The 25276-nt window shown below is 46.7% G+C and overlaps 1 protein-coding gene across 8 annotated transcripts in view; it reads left to right on the top strand.

The window, feature by feature from the left end:
• LOC135518151 (disabled homolog 2-interacting protein-like) overlaps positions 1 to 25276 on the top strand; it is a 286136-nt gene that overhangs the window by 167017 nt on the left and 93843 nt on the right. The window contains exon 1 of one of the 8 annotated variants that reach the window (XM_064943076.1): positions 1303 to 1511. The exons of the other annotated variants lie outside the window; for them this stretch is intronic. Within the exon in view, the coding sequence (XP_064799148.1) occupies positions 1489 to 1511 (23 nt within the window). The 5' untranslated portion in view covers positions 1303 to 1488. Of the gene's footprint in view, positions 1 to 1302; positions 1512 to 25276 lie in introns of those variants that run through there. 8 annotated transcript variants of the gene reach the window in all.

Genomic DNA, 25276 nt, shown 5'->3' with positions numbered 1-25276 from the left:
TGGTACCCTATTCCCTGTATAGTGCACTACTTCTGACCAGAGCCCTATGGGCCTGGTAAAAAGTAGTGCACTATAAAGGGAATAGGGTGCCATTTGGGAGGTAACTCATGTAACAAAGTTCTAACGGCATGCCTCCAAAGTGACATCAGTGACTCTCTCCCCAGAAGGTCTTCCTCCCAGTCTGAGAAAACTAAATGAAGAGGGATACATCTGGCAGCATTTTGCGTCTCAAAATCTGCCTGGCCTTATTTCTCTCTCATCCTCCACTCTCTTGCTCTTCTCTCTCGTGCTTTCTTGCTCTCTCTTTCTCTCTCTCTCTCTCCTCTCTCTTTCTTTCACTCCTATCCCCTCTCTCTCCTTTCTCTGCTCTCTCTCTCTCCTCACTCGCTCTCATCTTTTTTATTTTCCTGTAATCCCTCTCTCCGCCAAAAGCCCCTGTATTTTCTCACACACAGCCACTCAGCCATTGTTTTCCTCCAGGAGCTGTTGTGGTGCTCCAGAGGGAGGGGGCAGGCGGGCTTCCTGTCTGCCCAGGGTGGTGTGGGAAACATGGGGGGAGGTGCCTGTCACAGACCCTCTGCCTTGAGTACATGGTGACAGAGGGGAAATGAACTCAAATAAAGGACCTGGGTGAAAAGTGCCCATAGGGACAGATCTAGGATCGGTTTACCTCCTAAGAATTTGACCTCAATTTACTCTAAGAGGTATGCTTGGTCAGTGATGAAATCTGTATTCTGATATGCTGGGGTTGGTGGCACAGATCTAGGATCAGTTTACCTTCCCTTAGGGGTAAACTGACATCAGTGTCCATGGGCGACTTAATGTGAGGCTCTGACGCATCCCTTGTCTTACGCTTGGCCGATGATGTCATCTTTATTCTGTGTAGTTGGGGGTAGCATTGACCTTACTATCCTTTATACCCGCAGTTAGAGTCCCACCTCAAAGTGGCTGTGATTTCTTACTTCTTTGATTCAGTAATTCAGTGGGGTTTCCAAGTCATAAAAATGAACATCAAAGTGAAATCAAAGTTCACATCAGCCACTCTAACTTTTTATTACTAAATTATTGGAAGCCTTTTTACTGAGTTATTATATCAGTTGATAATGATTGATGTGTGCACCCATCCCCATTAAACGTTGTCTTCGTGACATTAGAAAATAAATAGTCAACTGATGAAATGCAATTTATTTGTGACAAATAAACTGTCAAGGCATCAGCTCTTTTTTCCATAAAAAGAAGCGCTATCTTTTTAAACGGGATGTGGGTGAGGGAGCGAGAGAGGGGAGTGTTTGACAAGGCACAGCAGACTGCTCTCTCGGGACGTATGGGACTAGAGCAGCCCATACTGGGAGTAGCGGCGTATCACAAAGGGCAGGCTGCGGCCACACAAAATAGTCTGAAAACAAGCAGCGATTAGCGCGCAGAGAGGAATGCGACCCAAATTGAAGTGGTGTGTCATTGGGAACCCGCGCGAGGTTCCATGGAGCGATGTTTCACCTATTTAGTAAATCGTAAGTGTTCCTATCTTGCTATCATATTGATAACAACTCGGTTGGTGTGTGTTAATGACAGACAGCTACAGTTGCTGCGCGCTGTTTGATTTCGCGACCTCCACCCTATTTTCCCCGGGGATATAAACGAGTTACTGTTGCTAGCTACGCTATTGCAAACAGTCGTTACTGTGTTGTTACATTATGTTTACGTCGTCTATGTGGCTTGAAGAAAATAATTACTGGAATGGGAATGCTGTTCGGGTAGACAAGAGCAAGTCAAGCAGACTGGTTGGAAATAGTAAAAGAAGGAGAAGGAGGAATTAGGGACGCGCTCAGACTTGAACAGGGAAATATTTTGCCCCAGGGGCGAATCTACTGTAGGCGTAGCGCAGAACAAGACTTCAAAGCATAGTTCACTTTACTGTTGGGAGGAAATGACGTGTTATCATTTGGTTATTCACTCATCTCTATTTGTCAATTATCGTTCTATTGTGTTTTTGGTCTGTAATAGTTGATGTTGTTTATATACAGAATAGAAGAGAGAGATCATCAGCTTTCTCTGAATACCAGTGCAGTCATGCAGTAGGCCTACTAGTGTTTTGCCTTGTCAATGTTGACATACTTTATCTGCCTAATACGTTTTTGCATTTAGCAAGCAAGCCTTCCATTCCTCCATTCTTACGGACTTCTGCCTCCTTTCCTACCCTTTGTCTTGCGGGGTACATGCGACATAATGAAGTAGGCTAACATTAGGTCAGCAGTTCCTACTCTCTTTCTCCATATACCCCTCTTCTCATATCTTCATCGCCTTCTCTCCTCACAGTGCTATCACTTCCATTAGCACTCGTTTAAGGATGTTGTTGTTATGCAATGGTTTAAGTAAGAAGCCTGCTTGCTAGTAACTTATTTATATTTTCCCCTGCAGCTCAGATACTGCATGCTGCATGATAACTCTTTATGTAATGTGTTCATTTGACAGTGTCCCTCTCTGCTCATCCTCTTTTTTCTCTCTGCACGCACACACACACGCACGCACACACACACAGACACACACACGCACACACGCACGCACGCACACACACACAGACACACGCACGCACACACATGCACACACACACATGCACACACACACACACACATGCACACACACACACATGCACACACACGCACCTCTTTCGCTCTCTCAGCAGGGAGTAGCTTAGTTAAAACCCATAGTCATGCTTACACTGTTAAAAGTGGGATGGCACTGTTGTTCATCTGAAGTGGTTTTCTGATTGGTACGATCCAAATTACACTTTGGTTTATTTAACCTATTCTATTCAATGTGTCTGAAGTACAATAATGCATTTATAGATCAATGGGATTTTTGGAATTGAATGAAAGCTTCTAATTTGTTTTCCACATCTCACATTGCATAGTGGTGGTTGCAATGTAGCTGTGGCAGGAAATTGATGAACAGGAAATATATCATTAATTGCTTGTAACCTAATTAGGTTGCAACAAATATTTTATTTTTCAATTGAGAAAACCTACGTTTTTTTTAGGTTGATCCAATGAGTCATTTTTACAGTGTACCATCATTGTGCCTCCTATGTGTCCTCATTCTCCTATTTGTGCACAACATTTGAGAGAAATAAGCTTTTTGTGCATATGGAACATTTCTGGGATCTTTTATTTCAGCTCATAAAACATGAGACCAACACTTTACATGTTGCCTTTAAATTCTTGCTCAGAGTATTATTGAGACAGCTCAACTGTAGCACTATACATGTAGCTCTACTGTAGCACTATACATGTAGCTCTACTGTAGCACTATACATGTAGCTCTACTGTAGCACTATACATGTAGCTCTACTGTAGCACTATACATGTAGCTCTACTGTAGCACTATACATGTAGCTCTACTGTAGCACTATATATGTAGCTCTACTGTAGCACTATATATGTAGCTCTACTGTAGCACTATACATGTAGCTCTACTGTAGCACTATACATTTAGCTCTACTGTAGCACTATACATGTAGCACTACTGTAGCACTATACATGTAGCTCTACTGTAGCACTATACATGTAGCTCTACTGTAGCACTATACATGTAGCTCTACTGTAGCACTATACATGTAGCTCTACTGTAGCACTATACATGTAGCTCTACTGTAGCACTATACATGTAGCTCTACTGTAGCACTATACATGTAGCTCTACTGTAGCACTATACATGTAGCTCTACTGTAGCACTATACATGTAGCTCTACTGTAGCACTATATATGTAGCTCTACTGTAGCACTATATATGTAGCTCTACTGTAGCACTATACATGTAGCTCTACTGTAGCACTATACATGTAGCTCTACTGTAGCACTATACATGTAGCTCTACTGTGGCACTATACATGTAGCTCTACTGTAGCACTACACATGTAGCTCTACTGTAGCACTATACATGTAGCTCTACTGTAGCACTATACATGTAGCTCTACTGTAGCACTATATATGTAGCTCTACTGTAGCACTATATATGTAGCTCTACTGTAGCACTATACATGTAGCTCTACTGTAGCACTATACATGTAGCTCTACTGTAGCACTATACATGTAGCTCTACTGTTTAGCACCATTTAAAAGGCATTGAAGGACTCCTCTGAACGCCCACTTCACTTTAGAAGGTAAACCCTAGTCTTGATTAAATGCAATAGTGTAACAATAGTGTGACTACATGTGTAACAATATCTATAGTTATGACCACTTTTGAGAATAAACGTCTGTAGTTAAAAAGGCAAAACTAGATATAAAAAACAAGTTAAAAAAGACAAACAGAGAGGATATAGTGAGGTTGAACTAAACCTTGGCTTTGAAGACGTCAACATAAACTAGTTTCTTTCTGAGGATTTTTTCACTCCTCTCTTCTCCCTCCTCTTTCTCTCTCTTCTCCCTCCTCTCTCTCTTCTCCCACCTATCTTACTTCTTTCTCCCTGTTGCCTCGCACCCTCAGTTCAATGATCTGTGGGTCAGAGGGCACACTTCCTGCTCCAACATGAGGCTCCCTCTCATCCTGTGACAGGAGAGATTGGAAACCAATCAAGAGTGTTTACTCCATGCTTATTTCCTGGTTGGGGCGTTCCCAGGTTTCGTAGACCAGGCCATGCCATGTTTTCTCTATATTGGAAGGGAAGGAATGGGGAGGTCTGTGAGTATACAGTATCTTCCTAATGTAGTATCTCTGTTGGCTGGGACCAGTCATCTCTCTGGCTACTGTAGACAGACTCAGCCAGGATAGCGGGGGAAGATCTCTGCTGGCTGGGACCAGTCATCTCTCTGGCTCCTGTAGACAGACTCAGCCAGGATAGCGGGGGAAGATCTCTGTTGGCTGGGACCAGTCATCTCTCTGGCTCCTGTAGACAGACTCAGTCAGGATAGCGGGGGAAGATCTCTGTTGGCTGGGACCAGTCATCTCTCTGGCTCCTGTAGACAGACTCAGCCAGGATAGCGGGGAAGATCTCTGTTGGCTGGGACCAGTCATCTCTCTGGCTCCTGTAGACAGACTCAGCCAGGATAGCGGGGAAGATCTCTGTTGGCTGGGACCAGTCATCTCTCTGGCTCCTGTAGACAGACTCAGCCAGGATAGCGGGGAAGATCTCTGTTGGCTGGGACCAGTCATCTCTCTGGCTCCTGTAGACAGACTCAGCCAGGATAGCGGGGAAGATCTCTGTTGGCTGGGACCAGTCATCTCTCTGGCTCCTGTAGACAGACTCAGCCAGGATAGCGGGGAAGATCTCTGTTGGCTGGGACCAGTCATCTCTCTGGCTCCTGTAGACAGACTCAGTCAGGATAGCGGGGGAAGATCTCTGTTGGCTGGGACCAGTCATCTCTCTGGCTCCTGTAGACAGACTCAGCCAGGATAGCGGGGGAAGATCTCTGCTGGCTGGGACCAGTCATCTCTCTGGCTCCTGTAGACAGACTCAGTCAGGATAGCGGGGGAAGATCTCTGCTGGCTGGGACCAGTCATCTCTCTGGCTCCTGTAGACAGACTCAGCCAGGATAGCGGGGGAAGATCTCTGCTGGCTGGGACCAGTCATCTCTCTGGCTCCTGTAGACAGACTCAGCCAGGATAGCGGGGGAAGATCTCTGTTGGCTGGGACCAGTCATCTCTCTGGCTCCTGTAGACAGACTCAGTCAGGATAGCGGGGGAAGATCTCTGTTGGCTGGGACCAGTCATCTCTCTGGCTCCTGTAGACAGACTCAGCCAGGATAGCGGGGGAAGATCTCTGCTGGCTGGGACCAGTCATCTCTCTGGCTCCTGTAGACAGACTCAGTCAGGATAGCGGGGGAAGATCTCTGCTGGCTGGGACCAGTCATCTCTCTGGCTACTGTAGACAGACTCAGCCAGGATAGCGGGGGAAGATCTCTGCTGGCTTGGACCAGTCATCTCTCTGGCTCCTGTAGACAGACTCAGCCAGGATAGCGGGGGAAGATCTCTGTTGGCTGGGACCAGTCATCTCTCTGGCTACTGTAGACAGACTCAGCCAGGATAGCGGGGGAAGATCTCTGCTGGCTGGGACCAGTCATCTCTCTGGCTCCTGTAGACAGACTCAGCCAGGATAGCGGGGGAAGATCTCTGCTGGCTGGGACCAGTCATCTCTCTGGCTCCTGTAGACAGACTCAGCCAGGATAGCGGGGGAAGATCTCTGTTGGCTGGGACCAGTCATCTCTCTGGCTCCTGTAGACAGACTCAGTCAGGATAGCGGGGGAAGATCTCTGTTGGCTGGGACCAGTCATCTCTCTGGCTCCTGTAGACAGACTCAGCCAGGATAGCGGGGGAAGATCTCTGTTGGCTGGGACCAGTCATCTCTCTGGCTCCTGTAGACAGACTCAGTCAGGATAGCGGGGGAAGATCTCTGTTGGCTGGGACCAGTCATCTCTCTGGCTCCTGTAGACAGACTCAGCCAGGATAGCGGGGGAAGATCTCTGTTGGCTGGGACCAGTCATCTCTCTGGCTCCTGTAGACAGACTCAGTCAGGATAGCGGGGGAAGATCTCTGTTGGCTGGGACCAGTCATCTCTCTGGCTCCTGTAGACAGACTCAGTCAGGATAGCGGGGGAAGATCTCTGTTGGCTGGGACCAGTCATCTCTCTGGCTCCTGTAGACAGACTCAGCCAGGATAGCGGGGGAAGATCTCTGTTGGCTGGGACCAGTCATCTCTCTGGCTCCTGTAGACAGACTCAGTCAGGATAGCGGGGAAGAGGGCAGCACTAGAAAGAATTCTCTCTGAATTAGTGTCATATTATGGTAACATTCTTCTGCCCTCCTCTTGCGCTCTCTTGTTCCCGTCCTCTGTTTGCCGGCACCATGCTGTGTTTTTGAGGTCACATTCAGGTCAGAGGGGGTGTAGCTATGAGCGGATGCTGTGACGGATCAACAACGAGCTCTGGTCTTTGTCTATGCATGAAGGTATCCTGTTATGTTGCCTGTATCAGATCTATCTGGAGTATCTGCTCATCAAGACATGCTGATGTCCCTTGTTCTCTCCAGGTCGTATACTGACACTATATCCAACTTATACATGGCTCTCAAGGCATAGGATGTGCTTCCCATGAGGTGTTCTATTTAATTCTGTGAGAAAAATAACTGTTTCTTGAACGTTGTCTTCATCAACCTCTGACCTCTGACCTGATTGGCTCATTAAGGGTTATTTATATCCTGACCTTTGTCCTCATTAATGCATCCCTTTTACCTTGAAACCGTTGAAGATCAGTGACTTTCTCTTTAGACCACTTTGTCCACTGCTGTGATTACTGGGACACACACACAATAAGGTCAGGTCAGGTCAGGTCAGGTCTATTCTGGCCTGGTCTAGTCAGGTCTAGTTTGGTCAGGTGTAGTCAGGTCTGGTCTGGTCAGGTCTGGCCTAGTCAGGTCTGGTCAGGTCTAGTCTGGTCAGGTCTGGTCAGGTCTAGTCAGGTCTGGTCAGGTCTAGTCTGGTCAGGTCTAGTCAGGTCTGGTCAGGTCTAGTCAGGTCTGGTCAGGTCTAGTCAGGTCTGGTCAGGTCTAGTCAGGTCTGGTCAGGTCTAGTCTGGTCAGGTCTAGTCAGGTCTGGTCAGGTCTAGTCAGGTCTGGTCAGGTCTAGTCTGGTCAGGTCTAGTCTAGTCAGGTCTGGTCAGGTCTAGTCAGGTCTGGTCAGGTCTAGTCTGGTCAGGTCTAGTCAGGTCTGGTCAGGTCTAGTCAGGTCTGGTCAGGTCTTGTCTGGTCAGGTCTAGTCAGGTCTGGTCAGGTCTAGTCAGGTCTGGTCAGGTCTAGTCTGGTCAGGTCTAGTCAGGTCTGGTCAGGTCTGGTCAGGTCTAGTCTGGTCAGGTCTAGTCAGGTCTGGTCAGGTCTAGTCTGGTCAGGTCTAGTCAGGTCTGGTCAGGTCTAGTCAGGTCTGGTCAGCCCATCCTCTGGCCTGTTGAAGTGGCCAGCTGCTCTGCTACGTTAAACAACAAGGGCCATGACACCATGACAGATGCACCTGAATAGTCTCTCTCCTCTCTCTTGGTCCTATAACAGATGTTACACAGAATACGCAGAACACATCCCACCCAGCATGTAGCTTGCTCTTTCATAGTAATATGTGTGTGTGTTGACCTGGTTTCACCTGCTGACCTCTGCACCCTAGACCCTGCTGTGTTGGATCCACAACAGCTGTTATTTAACCACAGGACCTAGGCTTCCAACTAGCCCAATATGCATCCCAATGGTCTCCGAAAGGGTCCTGGCAGCAGATAGAGAGCCACAGAGATCTGCTCCTGTAGATGATGTAATTTATAGCCAACACAGCTTCCTGCTGTCTCTGCTCCCTTTGTGTTCCATGGGGGGGGTTGTGTGTACGTGTTTGCCTGTGTCACAGCCCTCAACCCCCCCCCTATGTATTCTAGCTAGAAATGCATGTTTCTGTGTTCAGCTGTTCCTCTCATACAGTATGTGTCTTTACATGTCCTCTCGTAGTGAGGCAGGCAGCAGGCTCCAAGTGAATTGGTGTGTTTGCTGTGATTATTCCTCAATCAATTGGTAGAGGCACTGACATGCTCAGTGTTTCATCCCCTGTTGTGCGATGCAGGGCTGCCTGGAGACATCTGTTTCGTCATCCATCTCCCTGGTGTCATCCCCCTGCTTTGTCTTGATTGCATCTCTCTTTGAGAGAGGGATAGAGTGAGGTCCACTCCTCTTCCTCTGTCTGTACAAGGCTAGAGGACACTAATGCAACAGCACCAAATCGTTTCTACTCTCTCCATTCTATCTTTCCCTCTCTCAAAACCAATCAAGGCCATATACTGTGTCAGATGGCCAATGGGTAATTATTACATTGTAATTATTATATGATAATATCTGGCTGAGGCTTCTGTGGAGAGAGATTCTACTGTAAGTAGAATTCTAGGATGGCTGAAGCTGCAGTAACTTATTAGCTCCAGCTTTTCCTGTCTCCTCTAATGACCATATTATTACATTGTTATTACCTCCAGTACATCATCTGAATGTATTTGCTGAGTTTCTCTCAGTCTCTGGGGTTCCCTGAGGTATCTCAGTATGTGACAGTGACTTGGTTCTGTTCTGTCTGCCTGATTAATAGACAGGTTCCGCTTACACACAACTTCCGTTCCGTTCCAGTGATTCCTGTCAGGATCTCTCCGTTCTGTTTTCCTCTCGCCCTGTCTTGTCCAAGCTCATTCCACCACAGATGTTGCGATTGAAAGGAGGACACACACACACACACACACACACACACACACACACACACACACACACACACACACACACACACACACACACACACACACACACACACACACACACACACACACACACACACACACACACACAAGCATTGTTGCATCCATATAAAAGTAAGAAACAAATATATTGACTTTGAGATAATTCAACAAAAAACATACGCACCAGAGAAGACAAGAGAAGGGAAGAGCAGAGAAGAGGAGAGATGTGGAGAGAAGAGAAGAGGAGAGATTTGGAGAGAAGAGGAGAGAAGAGGGGAGATGTGCAGAGAAGAGAAGAAGAGAGATGTGGAGAGAAGAGAAGAGAATGGAAGAGGAGAGGAGAGATGTGGAGAGAAGAGAAGAGGAGAGATTTGGAGAGAAGGGAAGAGCAGAGAAGAGGAGAGATGTGGAGAGAAGAGAAGAGGAGAAAAGGGAAGAGCAGAGAAGAGGAGAGATTTGGAGAGAAGGGAAGAGCAGAGAAGAGGAGAGAAGAGAAGAGGAGAGATTTGGAGAGAAGGGGAGAGTAGAGAAGAGGAGAGAAGAGAAGGGGAGAGATTTGGAGAGAAGGGAAGAGCACAGAAGAGGAGAGATGTGGAGAGAAGAGAAGAGGAGAAAAGGGAAGAGCAGAGAAGAGGAGAGATGTGCAGAGAAGAGAAGAGGAGAGATGTGGAGAGAAGAGAATGGAAGAGGAGAGGAGAGAAGAGGAGAGATGTGGAGAGAAGAGGAGGGATGTGGAGAGAAGAGGAGAGATGTAGAGAGAAGAGAAGAGGGAGAAGAGGAGATGTGCAGAGAAGAGAAGAGGAGAGGGAGAAGAGGAGAGATGTGGAGAGAAGAGAAGAGGGAGAAGCGGAGAGATGTGGAATGAAGACAAGAGGAGAGAAGTGGAGAGAAGAGGAGAGAAGTTGAGAGAAGAGGAGAGAAGTGGAGAGAAGAGGAGAGAAGAGGAGAGTTTTGGACAGAAGAGAAGAGGAGAGTTGTGGAGGGAAGAGAAGAGGAGAGATGTGGAGAGAAGAGAATGGGAGAGAAGAGAAGAAGAGGAGAGATGTGGAAAGAAGTGGAGAGATGAGGAGAGAAGAGGAGAGAAGAGAAGAGGAGAGAAGAGGAGAGAAGTGGAGAGAAGAGGAGAGTTTTGGACAGAAGCGAAGAGGAGAGTTGTGGAGAGAAGAGAAGAGGAGAGATGTGGAGAGAGGAGAAGGGGAGAGAAGAGGAGAGATGTGGAGAGAAGAGGAGAGATGTGGAGAGATGAGGATAGAAGAGGAGAGATGTGGGAGATGTGGAAAGAAGAGGTAGAGAAGAAGAGAGAAGAGGAGAGATGTAAATAGAAGATAAGAAAAGAGGAGAGAAGAAAAGAGGAGAGAAGAGAAGAAAAGAGGAGAGAAGAAAAAAATAGAGAAGAGAAGAAAAGAGGAGAGATGTGGAAAGAAGAGGAGAGATGTGGAAAGAAGAGGAGAGAAGAAGAGAGAAGAGGAGAGATGTAAATAGAATATAAGAAAAGAGGAGAGAAGAGAAGAGAAGAAAAGAGGAGAGAAGAGAAGAAAAGAGGAGAGAAGAGAAGAAAAGAGGAGAGAAGAGAAGGGAAGAGTCGAGGAGAGAAGAGATAGAAAGTCTGTGTGGTTGTGTGTGTTTTGTAATGTTGTGTTGAACAACTGTCTGTTTGTGTGTACGTGCGTAAGTGTCAGACCATTTTCCTTTGATGTGTATGTTAGAGTGTTTGTGCCATGGTCCATGCCCAATTGTTCATACGGCTGGCTAGCTAGCTGACTGGAGCGTTAAAACGCAGCATAGGCTACAAAGGAGCTCCCTACAGCTCCAACACATTACCCAATCATCTCGCTAGTCTGAAAATATTTTACCCAATCATCTCGTGTGAAAATATCTTATCCAATTAGTTCACTGGATCTCTTACCTACTCAGCTGGCCCAATCATGTCTCTATTATCTGCATCTCATACCCAATAAACTCAGTGTTGTCAGCCTCTTAGCCAGTCAGCTTACTGATCTCGCCAACCGCATTGTTTTGGCTAAGGGGATTCAAAGTAACCCACCAGCATGTATTTTGTATGTATGCTACATTTCTGTGTAAACTGTAGTCAGTGCTGCTACTGCAAATATTGACATGATAGCAGGGATCAATTCCTCTTCCATGACTCATCACTATGGTGATGAGGTCCCATTCAGGACTGACCAGAGCTTGGATAAAGCATAGAGCATGTTTATCACTTCAATAAGACGACTGCTACTTCACAATAACACACTGCAGGCAATGTACATTATTTACATGGGGTGATGCATTATAGGCTCTGACCCTGGTCCACTACTGTATTCCATGCTAACCCAGTCACAACACACCCAACACACACACATACACACACATTTACACATCAAATCAAAGTTTATTTGTCACGTGGGCCGAGTAGAACAGGTATAGATAGACCTTACAGTGAAATGCTTACTTACAGACTCTAACCAATAGTGCAAAAAGGGTATTAGGTGAACAATAGGTAAGTAAAGAAATAAAACAACAGTAAAAGACAGGCTATATACAGTAGCGAGGCTATATACAGTAGCGAGGCTATATACAGTAGCAAGGCTATATACAGTAGCGAGGCTATATACAGTAGCGAGGCTATAAAAGTAGTGAGGCTATATACAGCAGCGAGGCTATAAAAGTAGGGAGGCTATATACAGTAGCGAGGCTATATACAGTAGCGAGGCTATAAAAGTAGTGAGGCTATATACAGTAGCGAGGCTATAAAAGTAGTGAGGCTATAAAAGTAGTGAGTCTATAAAAGTAGCGAGGCTATATACAGTAGCGAGGCTATATACAGTAGCGAGGCTATATTCAGTAGCGAGGCTATAAAAGTAGTGAGGCTATAAAAGTAGCGAGGCTATATACAGTAGTGAGGCTATATACAGTAGCGAGGCTATAAAAGTAGTGAGGCTATATACAGTAGCGAGGCTATAAAAGTAGCGAGGCTATATACAGTAGCGAGGCTATATACAGTAGCGAGGCTATATACAGTAGCGAGGCTATATACAGTAGCGAGGCTATAAAAGTAGTGAGGCTATAAAAGTAGTGAGGCTATAAAAGTAGCAAGGCTATAAAAGTAGCGAGGCTATATACAGTAGCGAGGCTATAAAAGTAGCGAGGCTATATACAGTAGCGAGGCTATATACAGTAGCGAGGCTATAAAAGTAGTGAGGCTATATACAGTAGCGAGGCTATAAAAGTAGCGAGGCTATATACAGTAGCGAGGCTATATACAGTAGCGAGGCTATAAAAGTAGTGAGGCTATAAAAGTAGCGAGACTATATACAGTAGCGAGGCTATAAAAGTAGTGAGGCTATATACAATAGCGAGGCTATATACAGTAGCGAGGCTATAAAAGTAGTGAGGCTATAAAAGTAGTGAGGCTATAAAAGTAGCGAGGCTATATACAGTAGCGAGGCTATAAAAGTAGTGAGGCTATAAAAGTAGCGAGGCTATATACAGACACCGGTTAGTCAGGCTTATTGAGGTAGTATGTACATATGGTTAAAGTGACTATGCATATATGATGAACAGAGAGTAGCAGTAGTGTAAAAAGTGGGGTTGGCGGGTGGTGGGACAATGCAGATAGCCCGGTTAGCCAATGTGCGGGAGCACTGGTTGGTCGGCCCAATTGAGGTAGTATTTACATTAATGTATAGTTAAAGTGACTATGCATATGTGATAAACAGAGAGTAGCAGCAGCGTAAAGAGGTGTTGGGGAGGAACACAATGCAAATATTCTGGGTAGCCAGTTGTTTACCTGTTCAGGAGTCTTATGGCTTGGGGGTATAAACTGTTGAGAAGCCTTCTTGTCCTAGACTTGGCACTCCGGTACTGCTGGCCATGCGGTAGTAGAGAGAACAGTCTATGACTGGGGTGGCTGGGGTCTTTGACAATTTTTCTCTACACCTCCTGGTGTAGAGTTCTTGGATGGCAGGCAGCTTAGCCCCAGTGATGTACTGGGCTGTACACACTACCCTCTGTAGTGCCTTGCGTTCAGAGGCCGAGCAATTGCCGTACCAGGCAGTGATGCAACCAGTCAGGATGCTCTCGATGTTGCAGCTGTAGAACCTTTTGAGGATCTCAGGACCCATGCCTAATCTCTTTAGTTTCCTGAGGGGGAATAGGCTTTGTCGTGCCCTCTTCACGACTGTCTTGGTGTGTTTGGATCATTCTAGTTTGTTGTTGATGTGGACACCGAGGAACTTGAAGCTCTCAACCTGCTCCACTACAGCCCCGTCGATGAGAATGGGGACGTGCTCGGTCCTTCTTTTCGTGTAGTCCACATTCATCTCCTTAGTCTTGGTTACGTTGAGGAATAGGTTGTTATTCTGGCACCACCCGGCCAGGTCTCTGACCTCCTCCCTATAGACTGTCTCGTCGTTGTCGGTGATCAGGCCTACCACTGTTGTGTCGTCTGCAAACTTAATGATGCCTGGAGTCGTGCCTGGCCATGCAGTCGTGGGTGAACAGGGAGTACAGGAGGGGGCTGAGCACGCAGCCCACGGGAACTTCAGTGTTGAAGATCAGTGTGGCAGATGTGTTGCTACCTAACCTCACCACCTGGGCGTGGCCTGTCAGGAAGTCCAGGATCCAGTTGCAGAGAGAGGTGTTTAGTCCCAGGATCCTTAGCTTAGTTATGAGCTTTGAGGGTGTTGAAAGCTGAAAGCTATGGTGTTGAAAGCTGAGCTGTAGTCAATGAATAGCATTCTCACATAGGTGTTCCTTTTGTCCAGGTGGGAAAGGGCAGTGTGGAGAGCAATAAAGATTGCATCATCTGTGGATTTGTTTGGGCGGTATGCAAATCGGAGTGGGTCTAGGGTTTCTGAGATAATGGTGTTGATGTGAGCCATTGCCTTTGTGTTCTTTGGCACAGGGACTATGGTGGTCTGCTTGAAACATGTTGGTATTACAGACACATGTGATAAGGTCAGGACAGCCACCCGTGTAGAGTGAGTGTAAGTTTGTGCAGAAGCATTTATGGATGGTAGGAAACATTGCTGGGCTGACAGCAGAGTGCCATGTCAACAGAGAGCTAGGTGGGGTCCAGCCCTGCTGCTGCTCTAGGCCTTCGTGTTATAACACTATCCTCCATTAACTGTCCTCTGTTTATCAGCCCGGCTGGCTGGCTCATTACGGCTCTTGTCCCTTTTTGCTGCTTTAGGCTATTGCTGCTGCAGGTGTACAGTAATCTTGGAAGCTAATCACATGACTAGGGACAGCCAATGAATGTGACCAGTGGTTAAATAAGGTTGTTGTCCTAAAAATGTAGCCGTTTTAGGAGCTTTCGGGTGGTCTGTTAGTTGTCTGTGTTATTTCGCTCTGCACTACTTTACCCACACATCATATTTACAGTTGGTTGGTTATCAGTGTATCTGCAGTCCCTGGTGGAGTGCTAAGTCAGTCAGCGTGGTGTTACACCCTTAAGTGCCCTGACACCGCTGTGGCTGAGTGATTTGGGTTCCTACCAGATCCCCAGTCTGATAGGCTATCTGACGGAGTTTACTACAACATAGAAACAGGATGCAGACAGGCTCTGGGCGGGCCGGGGTTCAGAAGCTCTTAGAGTCCATTACTCCTCTCTCTCCTGTCCCTGGGCCCCATTCTAACCGGGTTTCCATCGGCCCAGCCACTCCGGGCTGGATCCCAGACGATGAGCAGGGCCTGGCCAGGCCGGTGGAAAGACTCCCTGCTAAGTGAATCATCGGTGGATTCTGAGAAGAGAAAAGGCAGACATTCAGGCTGGTCGATAAGACTGGGAAGCTAAGCAGAGCTTTTTCCATATTGCTCAGCTCAAGTTTTATACATGTCCTCTCTCTGTACGTCAGAGGGAATATTCTGTCTGGGAGAAATAAGGCCTATCTGTTCTATTCCTGCTCTGCCTCTGAAATATTTACATGGAAAGAATAGAACCCAGAGGACTGGAGACAGAAGGAGGAGGAGAGGAGACCCCCCACCCTGCCCATTGAAGAAGGGATGGGAAGGAGAGGGTGAGTGAGTGAGGAGAGAACGAGTGATGGGAGGCAAAGACGAGTGTTAATGACAAAGATAATTCCGTTTGCATCAAGTATAGCCCCCATCCACAAGTTAACATGGAGAGAGTTAGAGAGAGAGAGAGAGAGAGAGAGAGAGAGAGAGAGAGAGAGCATGCAAATGAAGACGTTAGCTGAGAATAGATGGTGTTGGGTGATGGAGAGGAGGAGAGGAGCGGATTATTGTAAAGCTTGTTGTTATCTGTGAATGAGCTGAGGTATGACAAGACACACGGACACACACACACACACACACACACACACACACACACACACACACACACACACACACACACACACACACACACACACACACACACACACACACACACACACACACACACACACACACACACACACAGATACACACACATCACAGGGGATCTACTCTGATGCAGGAGCTGTAAGCATCACTTCACAGAATGCATTTTATACATGCATCTTAACAGCTTCTTTCATAGCACTATTACAGTTAGGTAGAGGTGCCTATCATATGAAATACACATATACTGCTACACAATACAGACATGTCACATTGCTATTCAGATCTTCACTGTCACTCTCATTTTCCCGCTGACACTGGTAGATGGAGTGATGGATGTGGAGGGAGGAAGTGACAGAAAGATGGATGTGTGTTGGTTGCCATGTTAATTCCACTTGAATGAAGTGTTTTGGGAGCACATTGAACGTGTAGAGTAGAGGGGTTCTCCCTGGGGGAGAGAGACAGACAGGAGAAGGAGACTGGGACTCCACCCTGGAGTAGAGGGGTTCTCCCTGGGGGAGAGAGACAGACAGGAGAAGGAGACTGGTAGACCTTACATTACATAACATTACAGCCTCTCAGGGTTGTACAAGACCTCTAGCATATTCCTCTCTCGCTCTCTGTCTCTGTCTCTGTCTCTCTCTCACACTCTCTCTCTCTCTCGCACTCTCTCTCTCTCTCTCTCTCTCTCTCTCTCTCTCTCTCTCTCTCTCTCTCTCTCTCTCTCTCTCTCTCTCTCTCTCTCTCTCTCTCTCTCTCTCGCACTCTCTCTCTCTCTCTCTCTCTCTCTCTCTCTCTCTCTCTCTCTCTCTCTCTCTCTCTCACTCTCTCTCTCTCTCTCGCACTCTTTCTCCATCATCTTGACAGTCTGTGTATGTTTCCTCATTCAATGAGGTCAATGGCTGTTTCCTGTGTATTTGTTTGAAGAGCAGGAAGTGTAGCTGTAGTGGGGTGTATAGAATGACGTGTCCTGTCTGACTCACACTGCTATGTTTCAGGTGGACATCATCCAAACTTCTGGGCTTTGCTCAGAAAAAGGATGTTTGAGTTCTTCCTCAGCACAGCATGGTCCACCAGTCACTAAGTTCTCCCTCTCTGTTTTCACATTCAGAGGAACTACAACAACACCATCTGCAAAACATTTGATGGAAAGGGAATGTATGTGGTGGCTAGTGAGAGGAGCTATAGGAAGACAGGCTTATTATAATGTCTGGAATGGAATAAATGGAACGGTATAAAACATATCAAACATATGGAAACCACATATTTATATTCATTCCATTTATTCCATTCCAACCATTACACTGAGCCTGTCCTCCTATAGCTCATCCCACCAGCCTCCACTGATGTAAAGATAAAGTTTGACGTCCAAACTCTCTTCTCTACCCAGCTGTCTGTCTGACAGAGAGAGAAACACTCTTCTCTACCCAGCTGTCTGTCTGACAGAGAGAAACTCTCTTCTCTACGCAGCTGTCTGTCTGACAGAGAGAAACTCTCTTCTCTACCCAGCTGTCTGTCTGACAGAGAGAGAAACACTCTTCTCTACGCAGCTGTCTGTCTGACAGAGAGAGAAACTCTCTTCTCTACCCAGCTGTCTGTCTGACAGAGAGAGAAACGTCTTCTCTACCCAGCTGTCTGGCTGACAGAGAGAGAAACTCTCTTCTCCACCCAGCTGTCTGACTGACAGAGATAAACTCTCTTCTCTACCCAGCTGTCTGTCTGACAGAGAGAGAAACTCTCTTCTCTACCCAGCTGTCTGTCTGACAGAGAGAAACTCTCTTCTCTACCCAGCTGTCTGTCTGACAGAGAGAGAAACTGTCTTCTCTACCCATCTGTCTGTCTGACAGAGAAACTCTCTTCTCTACCCAGCTGTCTGTCGGACAGAGAGAAACTCTCTTCTCTACCCAGCTGTCTGTCTGACAGAGAGAGAAACTGTCTTCTCTACCCAGCTGTTTGTCTGACAGAGAAACTCTCTTCTCTACCCAGCTGTCTGTCTGACAGAGAAACTCTCTTCTCTACCCAGCTGTCTGTCTGACAGAGAGAGAAACTCTCTTCTCTACGCAGCTGTCTGTCTGACAGAGAGAAACTCTCTTCTCTACCCAGCTGTCTGTCTGACAGAGAGAGAAATGTCTTCTCTACCCAGCTGTCTGTCTGACAGAGAGAAACTCTCTTCTCTACCCAGCTGTCTGTCTGACAGAGAGAGAAACGTCTTCTCTACCCAGCTGTCTGTCTGACAGAGAGAGAAACTCTCTTCTCTACCCAGCTGTCTGTCTGACAGAGAGAGAAACTCTCTTCTCTACCCAGCTGTCTGTCTGACAGAGAGAGAAACTCTCTTCTCCACCCAGCTGTCTGACTGACAGAGATAAACTCTCTTCTCTACCCAGCTGTCTGTCTGACAGAGAGAGAAACTCTCTTCTCTACCCAGCTGTCTGTCTGACAGAGAGAAACTCTCTTCTCTACCCAGCTGTCTGTCTGACAGAGAGAGAAACTGTCTTCTCTACCCATCTGTCTGTCTGACAGAGAAACTCTCTTCTCTACCCAGCTGTCTGTCGGACAGAGAGAAACTCTCTTCTCTACCCAGCTGTCTGTCTGACAGAGAGAGAAACTGTCTTCTCTACCCAGCTGTTTGTCTGACAGAGAAACTCTCTTCTCTACCCAGCTGTCTGTCTGACAGAGAAACTCTCTTCTCTACCCAGCTGTCTGTCTGACAGAGAGAGAAACTCTCTTCTCTACCCAGATGTCTGACTGACAGAGAGAGAAACTCTCTTCTCTACCCAGCTGTCTGACTGACAGAGAGAGAAATTCTCTTCTCTACCCAGCTGTCTGTCTGACAGAGAGAAACTCTCTTCTCTACCCAGCTGTCTGACTTACAGAGAGAGAAATTCTTCTCTACCCAGCTGTCTGACTGACAGAGAGAGAAACTCTCTTCTCTACCCAGCTGTCTGTCTGACAGAGAGAGAAACTCTCTTCTCTACGCAGCTGTCTGTCTGACAGAGATAAACTCTCTTCTCTACACAGCTGTCTTTCTGACAGAGATAAACTCTCTTCTCTACCCAGCTGTCTGTCTGAAAGAGAGAAACTCTCTTCTCTACCCAGCTGTCTGTCTGACAGAGAGAGAAACTCTCTTCTCTACCCATCTGTCTGTCTGACAGAGAGAAACTCTCTTCTCTACGCAGCTGTCTGTCTGACAGAGAGAGACTCTCTTCTCTACGCAGCTGTCTGTCTGACATAGATAAACTCTCTTCTCTACCCAGCTGTCTGTCTGACAGAGAGAAACTCTCTTCTCTACGCAGCTGTCTGTCTGACAGAGAGAGCAGAACGGTACTTTATCTGAGGCCCATCTGGTGCCACATGAGGATTCCTCTTCTTATTCCTCTTTGAGTAATAAAACGCCTGCTCTGTTTGGCCCTATCAGGGGCCGGTTGGTTGACAGGTCCAGGAACTGGTCAGTGTTAGAGCTTGTTCCGGTCTGAAGTGTCAAGCTCTGCCTGAGGAGCTTCCCTCAGTCTTCCTGTCTGTCTGAATGCGGTCAGGAATATTGATGCTCCAGATGCATCCGGCTGGCCAGGGTCCTTGGTCTGTGGAGCGTGTTTCAGACCCTGTAGCTCAATAAGACGATAGCACATCCCTATCCCCTCACAGCAATCCCCAACACACACATATCCGCTGCTCTGCTTAATCCTCCATACTTCACTCCCTCCCTCTCTCACGTCAGTTTCTCTCTCACTTTTCTGCCCGGTACCTCTGCAGCCAATCAGAGAGCAGAGCCTGGTTCAAACTCCCCCCTCCTCCCCCTGCAGCTGTGCCCTGTGATTGGCCAGAAGCTCCCAGATCTGGAGTCTGACAGACAGAGCTCTCTCTGGAGTGAGCTCTGAGCTGTGTTCGGTTCCGAATAAACGGCAGGAAAAGATGGGGAGAGGAAAAGAGAGGGAGGAGATGGGAGGGGATCTCTCGAGTGTGTGTGTGAAATAACAGAACGAGTGTGTGTATGTATGTATGTGTGCGTGCGTGTTTGTGTGTGCCTGTTCCTCTATATCTCATACTCTGTGTGTGTAAGCACTTGTATGATTTTGCATGTGTGTGACACAGACAGAGAGCGAGGGAGGGAGAGATCCAGGCCATTGTCCGGCCCAGGCTGGACAGTGGATATGAGGACAAAGCTGGCAGCCATTATAAAGAGCTTCCTGGGGTTATAATCTGCAGCTATGGCTGCTCTCTGTGCCTCATTTTCCTGGAATGCTCTTATTCAGAACCAGGGCGCTCTCACTCTCACACACACACACATGCACGCACGCAAGCACACACACACACACACACACACACACACACACACACACACACACACACACACACACACACACACACACACACACACACACACACACACACACACACACACACACACACACACACACACACACACACACACACACACACACACACACAGACAGGATTAGCATGTAAGCCTTCCATAGAAAGCATTATTATACAAATAGTTCCTCTCATTACAGAGGCTATTGACCCAGATTGTCACTGTGCTGCCAGTAGACCAGAGTCAGAGGCTAAACACTAATAGCTAATGTTAGCACTAGCTTCATCTAGTTGCATCAGTCAACAGAGGCTGCTTGAGAGTCAGAGGCTAAATTCTAATGACTGATGTTGGCGCTGGTTGCATCATCATCCACGTTTACACACGTTTAGCTTGGCTGTTCACATTCAGTGCTGCCGTCTCTTCACTGATTGGGCCGTGGGCAAGGTTAATGATAATTGCAATGCAGGTGCATCTGTCTCTCCCCCTATCTCTCTTTCCCTCCCTCTCTCTGAGGCATAGTGCTTACATTTGAATTAGTGTATGGGTGATATAGCGCTTGATTGTGTTGTAAAGTGGGGGAGAGCAGCAATTTGGATGCTTTGAGCTAATTAGCCGGTTAGTGCAAAACGATAATTACCTTGGTAGGGCACTCAAATATTGTGCAGCATATTAAGTTGAATACTGTCACTATTATACTGCACCTGTGATGAAGCCTTTTCATTGTCTGATGCAGGTACTTGTTATATAGCTGGCTTTATCAGTCTGCCCTGTGTGATGAAGCCTTTTCATTGTCTGATGCAGGTACTTGTTATATAGCTGGCTTTATCAGTCTGCCCTGTGTGATGAAGCCTTTTCATTGTCTGATGCAGGTACTTGTTATATAGCTGGCTTTATCAGTCTGCCCTGTGTGATGAAGCCTTTTCATTGTCTGATGCAGGTACTTGTTATATAGCTGGCTTTATCAGTCTGCCCTGTGTGATGAAGCCTTTTCATTGTCTGATGCAGGTACTTGTTATATAGCTGGCTTTATCAGTCTGCCCTGTGTGATGATAGTAGCCTTGGCGTGTGCGAGCCAGAACGGCTCATAGGAGCAGGAGTCTATTTCCTCTTTCTGTAGCGTGAAGCAGCTTGATGTACTAATACACCCCCTGGACAGGACACAAGTCTATCGCAGGGCCTTACCCCCAATCTATCAACCTTAATGCTGAGTGCCAAGCAGAGAAGCGTTGGGTCCTATTTTTACAGTCTGGTGTGACTCGGCTGCGACCGAACAACCTTCCAATCTCAGGGCGAACACTATAACCACAGGACCACTCCAAATTCTACCCATCGAAGACACTCTACCCATCGAAGACACTCTACCCATCGAAGACACTCTACCCATCGAAGACACTCTACCCATCGAAGACACTGGACCCACAGGACCACTCCATATTCTACCCATCGAAGACACTCTACCCACAGGACCACTCCATATTCTACCCATCGAAGACACTCGACCCACAGGACCACTCCATATTCTACCCATCGAAGACACTCTACCCATCGAAGACACTCTACCCATCGAAGACACTCTACCCATCGAAGACACTCGACCCACAGGACCACTCCATATTCTACCCATCGAAGACACTCTACCCATCGAAGACACTCTACCCATCGAAGACACTCTACCCATCGAAGACACTACCCATAGAAGACACTCGACCCACAGGACCACTCCATATTCTACCCATCGAAGACACTCTACCCATCGAAGACACTCTACCCATCGAAGACACTCTACCCATCGAAGACACTACCCATAGAAGTCACTCGACCCACAGGACCACTCCATATTCTACCCATCGAAGACACTCTACCCATCGAAGACACTCTACCCATCGAAGACACTCTACCCATCGAAGACACTCTACCCATCGAAGACACTCGACCCACAGGACCACTCCATATTCTACCCATCGAAGACACTCTACCCATCGAAGACACTCTACCCATCGAAGACACTCTACCCATCGAAGACACTACCCATAGAAGACACTCGACCCACAGGACCACTCCATATTCTACCAATAGAAGACACTCTACCCACAGGACCACTCCATATTCTACCCATCGAAGACAATCTACCCACATGACCACTCCATATTCTACCAATAGAAGACACTCTACCCACAGGACCACTCCATATTCTACCCATAGAAGACAATCTACCCACAGGACCACTCCATATTCTACCCATAGAAGACACTCTACCCACAGGACCACTCCATATTCTACCCATAGAAGACAATCTACCCACAGGACCACTCCATATTCTACCCATAGAAGACACTCTACCCACAGGACCACTCCATATTCTACCCATAGAAGACACTGTAACCACAGGACCACTCCATATTCTACCTATCGAAGACAATCTACCCACAGGACCACTCCATATTCTACCCATAGAAGACACTCTACCCACAGGACCACTCCATATTCTACCCATAGAACACACTCTACCCACAGGACCACTCCATATTCTACCCATCGAAGACACTCTACCCACAGGACCACTCCATATTCTACCCATAGAAGACACTCTACCCATAGGACCACTCCATATTCTACCCATAGAAGATAATCTACCCACAGGACCAGTCCATATTCTACCCATAGAAGACACTCTACCCACAGGACCACTCCATATTCTACCCATAGAAGACAATCTACCCACAGGACCACTCCATATTCTACCCATCGAAGACACTCTACCCACAGGACCACTCCATATTCTACCCATAGAAGACACTCTACCCACAGGACCACTCCATATTCTACCCATAGAAGACACTGTAACCACAGGACCACTCCATATTCTACCCATCGAAGACACTCTACCCACAGGACCACTCCATATTCTACCCATAGAAGACACTCTACCCATAGGACCACTCCATATTCTACCCATAGAAGATAATCTACCCACAGGACCAGTCCATATTCTACCCATAGAAGACACTCTACCCACAGGACCACTCCATATTCTACCCATAGAAGACAATCTACCCACAGGACCACTCCATATTCTACCCATCGAAGACACTCTACCCACAGGACCACTCCATATTCTACCCATAGAAGACACTCTACCCACAGGACCACTCCATATTCTACCCATCGAAGACACTCTACCCACAGGACCACTCCATATTCTACCCATAGAAGACACTCTACCCACAGGACCACTCCATATTCTACCCATAGAAGACACTCTACCCACAGGACCACTCCATATTCTACCCATAGAAGACACTCTACCCACAGGACCACTCCATATTCTACCCATAGAAGACACTCTACCCACAGGACCACTCCATATTCTACCCATAGAAGACACTCTACCCACAGGACCACTCCATATTCTACCCATAGAAGACACTCTACCCACAGGACCACTCCATATTCTACCCATAGAAGACACTCTACCCATAGAAGACACTCTTCCCATAGAAGACACTCTACCCATAGAAGACACTCTATCCATAGAAGACACTCTTCCCATAGAAGACACTCTACCCTTAGAAGACACTCTTCCCATAGAAGACACTCTACCCTTAGAAGACACTCTACCCATAGACACTCTACCCTTAGAAGACACTCTACCCATAGACACTCTACCCATAGAAGACACTCTACCCATAGAAGACACTCTACCCTTAAAAGACACTCTACCCATAGAAGACACTCTTCCCATAGAAGACACTCTACCCTTAGAAGACACTCTACCCATAGACACTCTACCCATTGAAGACACTCTACCCATTGAAGACACTCTACCCATAGAAGACACTCTACCCATTGAAGACACTCTACCCTTAGAAGACACTCTACCCATAGAAGACACTCTACCCATTGAAGACACTCTACCCTTAGAAGACACTCTACCCATAGAAGACACTCTACCCATAGAAGACACTCTTCCCTTAGAAGACACTCTTCCCATAGAAGACACTCTACCCATAGAAGACACTCTTCCCATAGAAGACACTCTTCCCATAGAAGACACTCTACCCATAGAAGACACTCTACCCATAGAAGACAGGTGGCAGTAGAAAGCACCCTCTCAGACAGAGAAAGTGGGTTGGTATCAAACACATTGCCAACAGCAGAAACCTCTTTATTTGTTTACCATTCGTCTGTATCTGAAAGATGGATGAGATATCTTTAAGGTTCAAGTCTCTCTTTATTTGAGCTGAATGTACTGAGAGTGAGCACTCAAAGAGCATTGTACTCAGCTAGCTGGTATACACGTCGAGAGAGAGAGAGAGAGTTGGATGAACTAGACTCAGTATAGAGCCTTGTTTTTGCATAAGCTGATTTTATGTGAGTGAATGAATCCCTTATGGGATTTTTTTATTTCTATTTAACCTTTATTTAACTAGGCAAGTCACTTAATTAAGAACAAATTCTTATTTACAATGACGGCCTAGGAACAGTGGGTTAACTGCCTTGCTAGATCTGGGATTCGATCCAGCAAACTTTCGGTTACAGGCCCAACTCTCTAACAGGCCCAACTCTCTAACCAGCCCAACTCTCTAACAGGCCCAACTCTCTAACAGGCCCAACTCTCTAACAGGCCCTCTAACAGGCCCAACTCTCTAACCGGCCCAACTCTCTAACAGGCCCAACTCTCTAACCGGCCCAACTCTCTAACAGGCCCAACCCTCTAACAGGCCCAACTCTCTAACAGGCCCAACTTTCTAACCACTAGGCTACCTGCCGCCCCGGCAGCAATTGACAAATAAACAAACATTACAATAATTCACGATGATAATTGTGTTTTTCTATGCAGTGCGCTCTGCATAAAGAGTGAAAAATAAATCAATACATAATAGTAAATAAGGTTATCCAAGCAATAATCACACCCATAGAGCAGTAAATAAAAAATAAGATATATAGAGATACATAGGTAGGTAGATAAATTGATCGATCGATCTATGGATTTCACATGACTGGGAATATAGATATGCATCTGTTGGTCACATACACCTTAAAAAAGAAAGGTAGGGGGCGTGGATCAGAAAACCAGTCAGTATCTGGTGTGACCACCATTTGCCTCATGCAGCGTGACACATCTCTTTCCCATAGAGTTGATCAGGCTGTTAATTGTGGCCTGTGGAATGTTGTCCCACTCCTCTTCAATGGCTGTGCGAAGTTGCTGGCTATTGATGGGAATTGGAACACGCTGTTGTACACGTCGATCTGGGAATTGGAGCACGCTGTCGTACACGTCGATCCAGAGCATCCCAAATGATCCAGAGCATTCTCAATGATGACATGTCTGGTGAGTATGCAGGCCATGGAATTGTGTACATCGGGCTGTGCATTATCATGCTGAAACATGAGGTGATGGCGGC

This window comes from Oncorhynchus masou, chromosome 28 (assembly GCF_036934945.1).
Source record: "Oncorhynchus masou masou isolate Uvic2021 chromosome 28, UVic_Omas_1.1, whole genome shotgun sequence".
Taxonomy (NCBI): domain Eukaryota; kingdom Metazoa; phylum Chordata; class Actinopteri; order Salmoniformes; family Salmonidae; genus Oncorhynchus; species Oncorhynchus masou.
The sequence above is the reverse complement of the archived record's forward strand: the minus strand, read 5'-3'. Positions and strand labels throughout refer to the sequence as shown.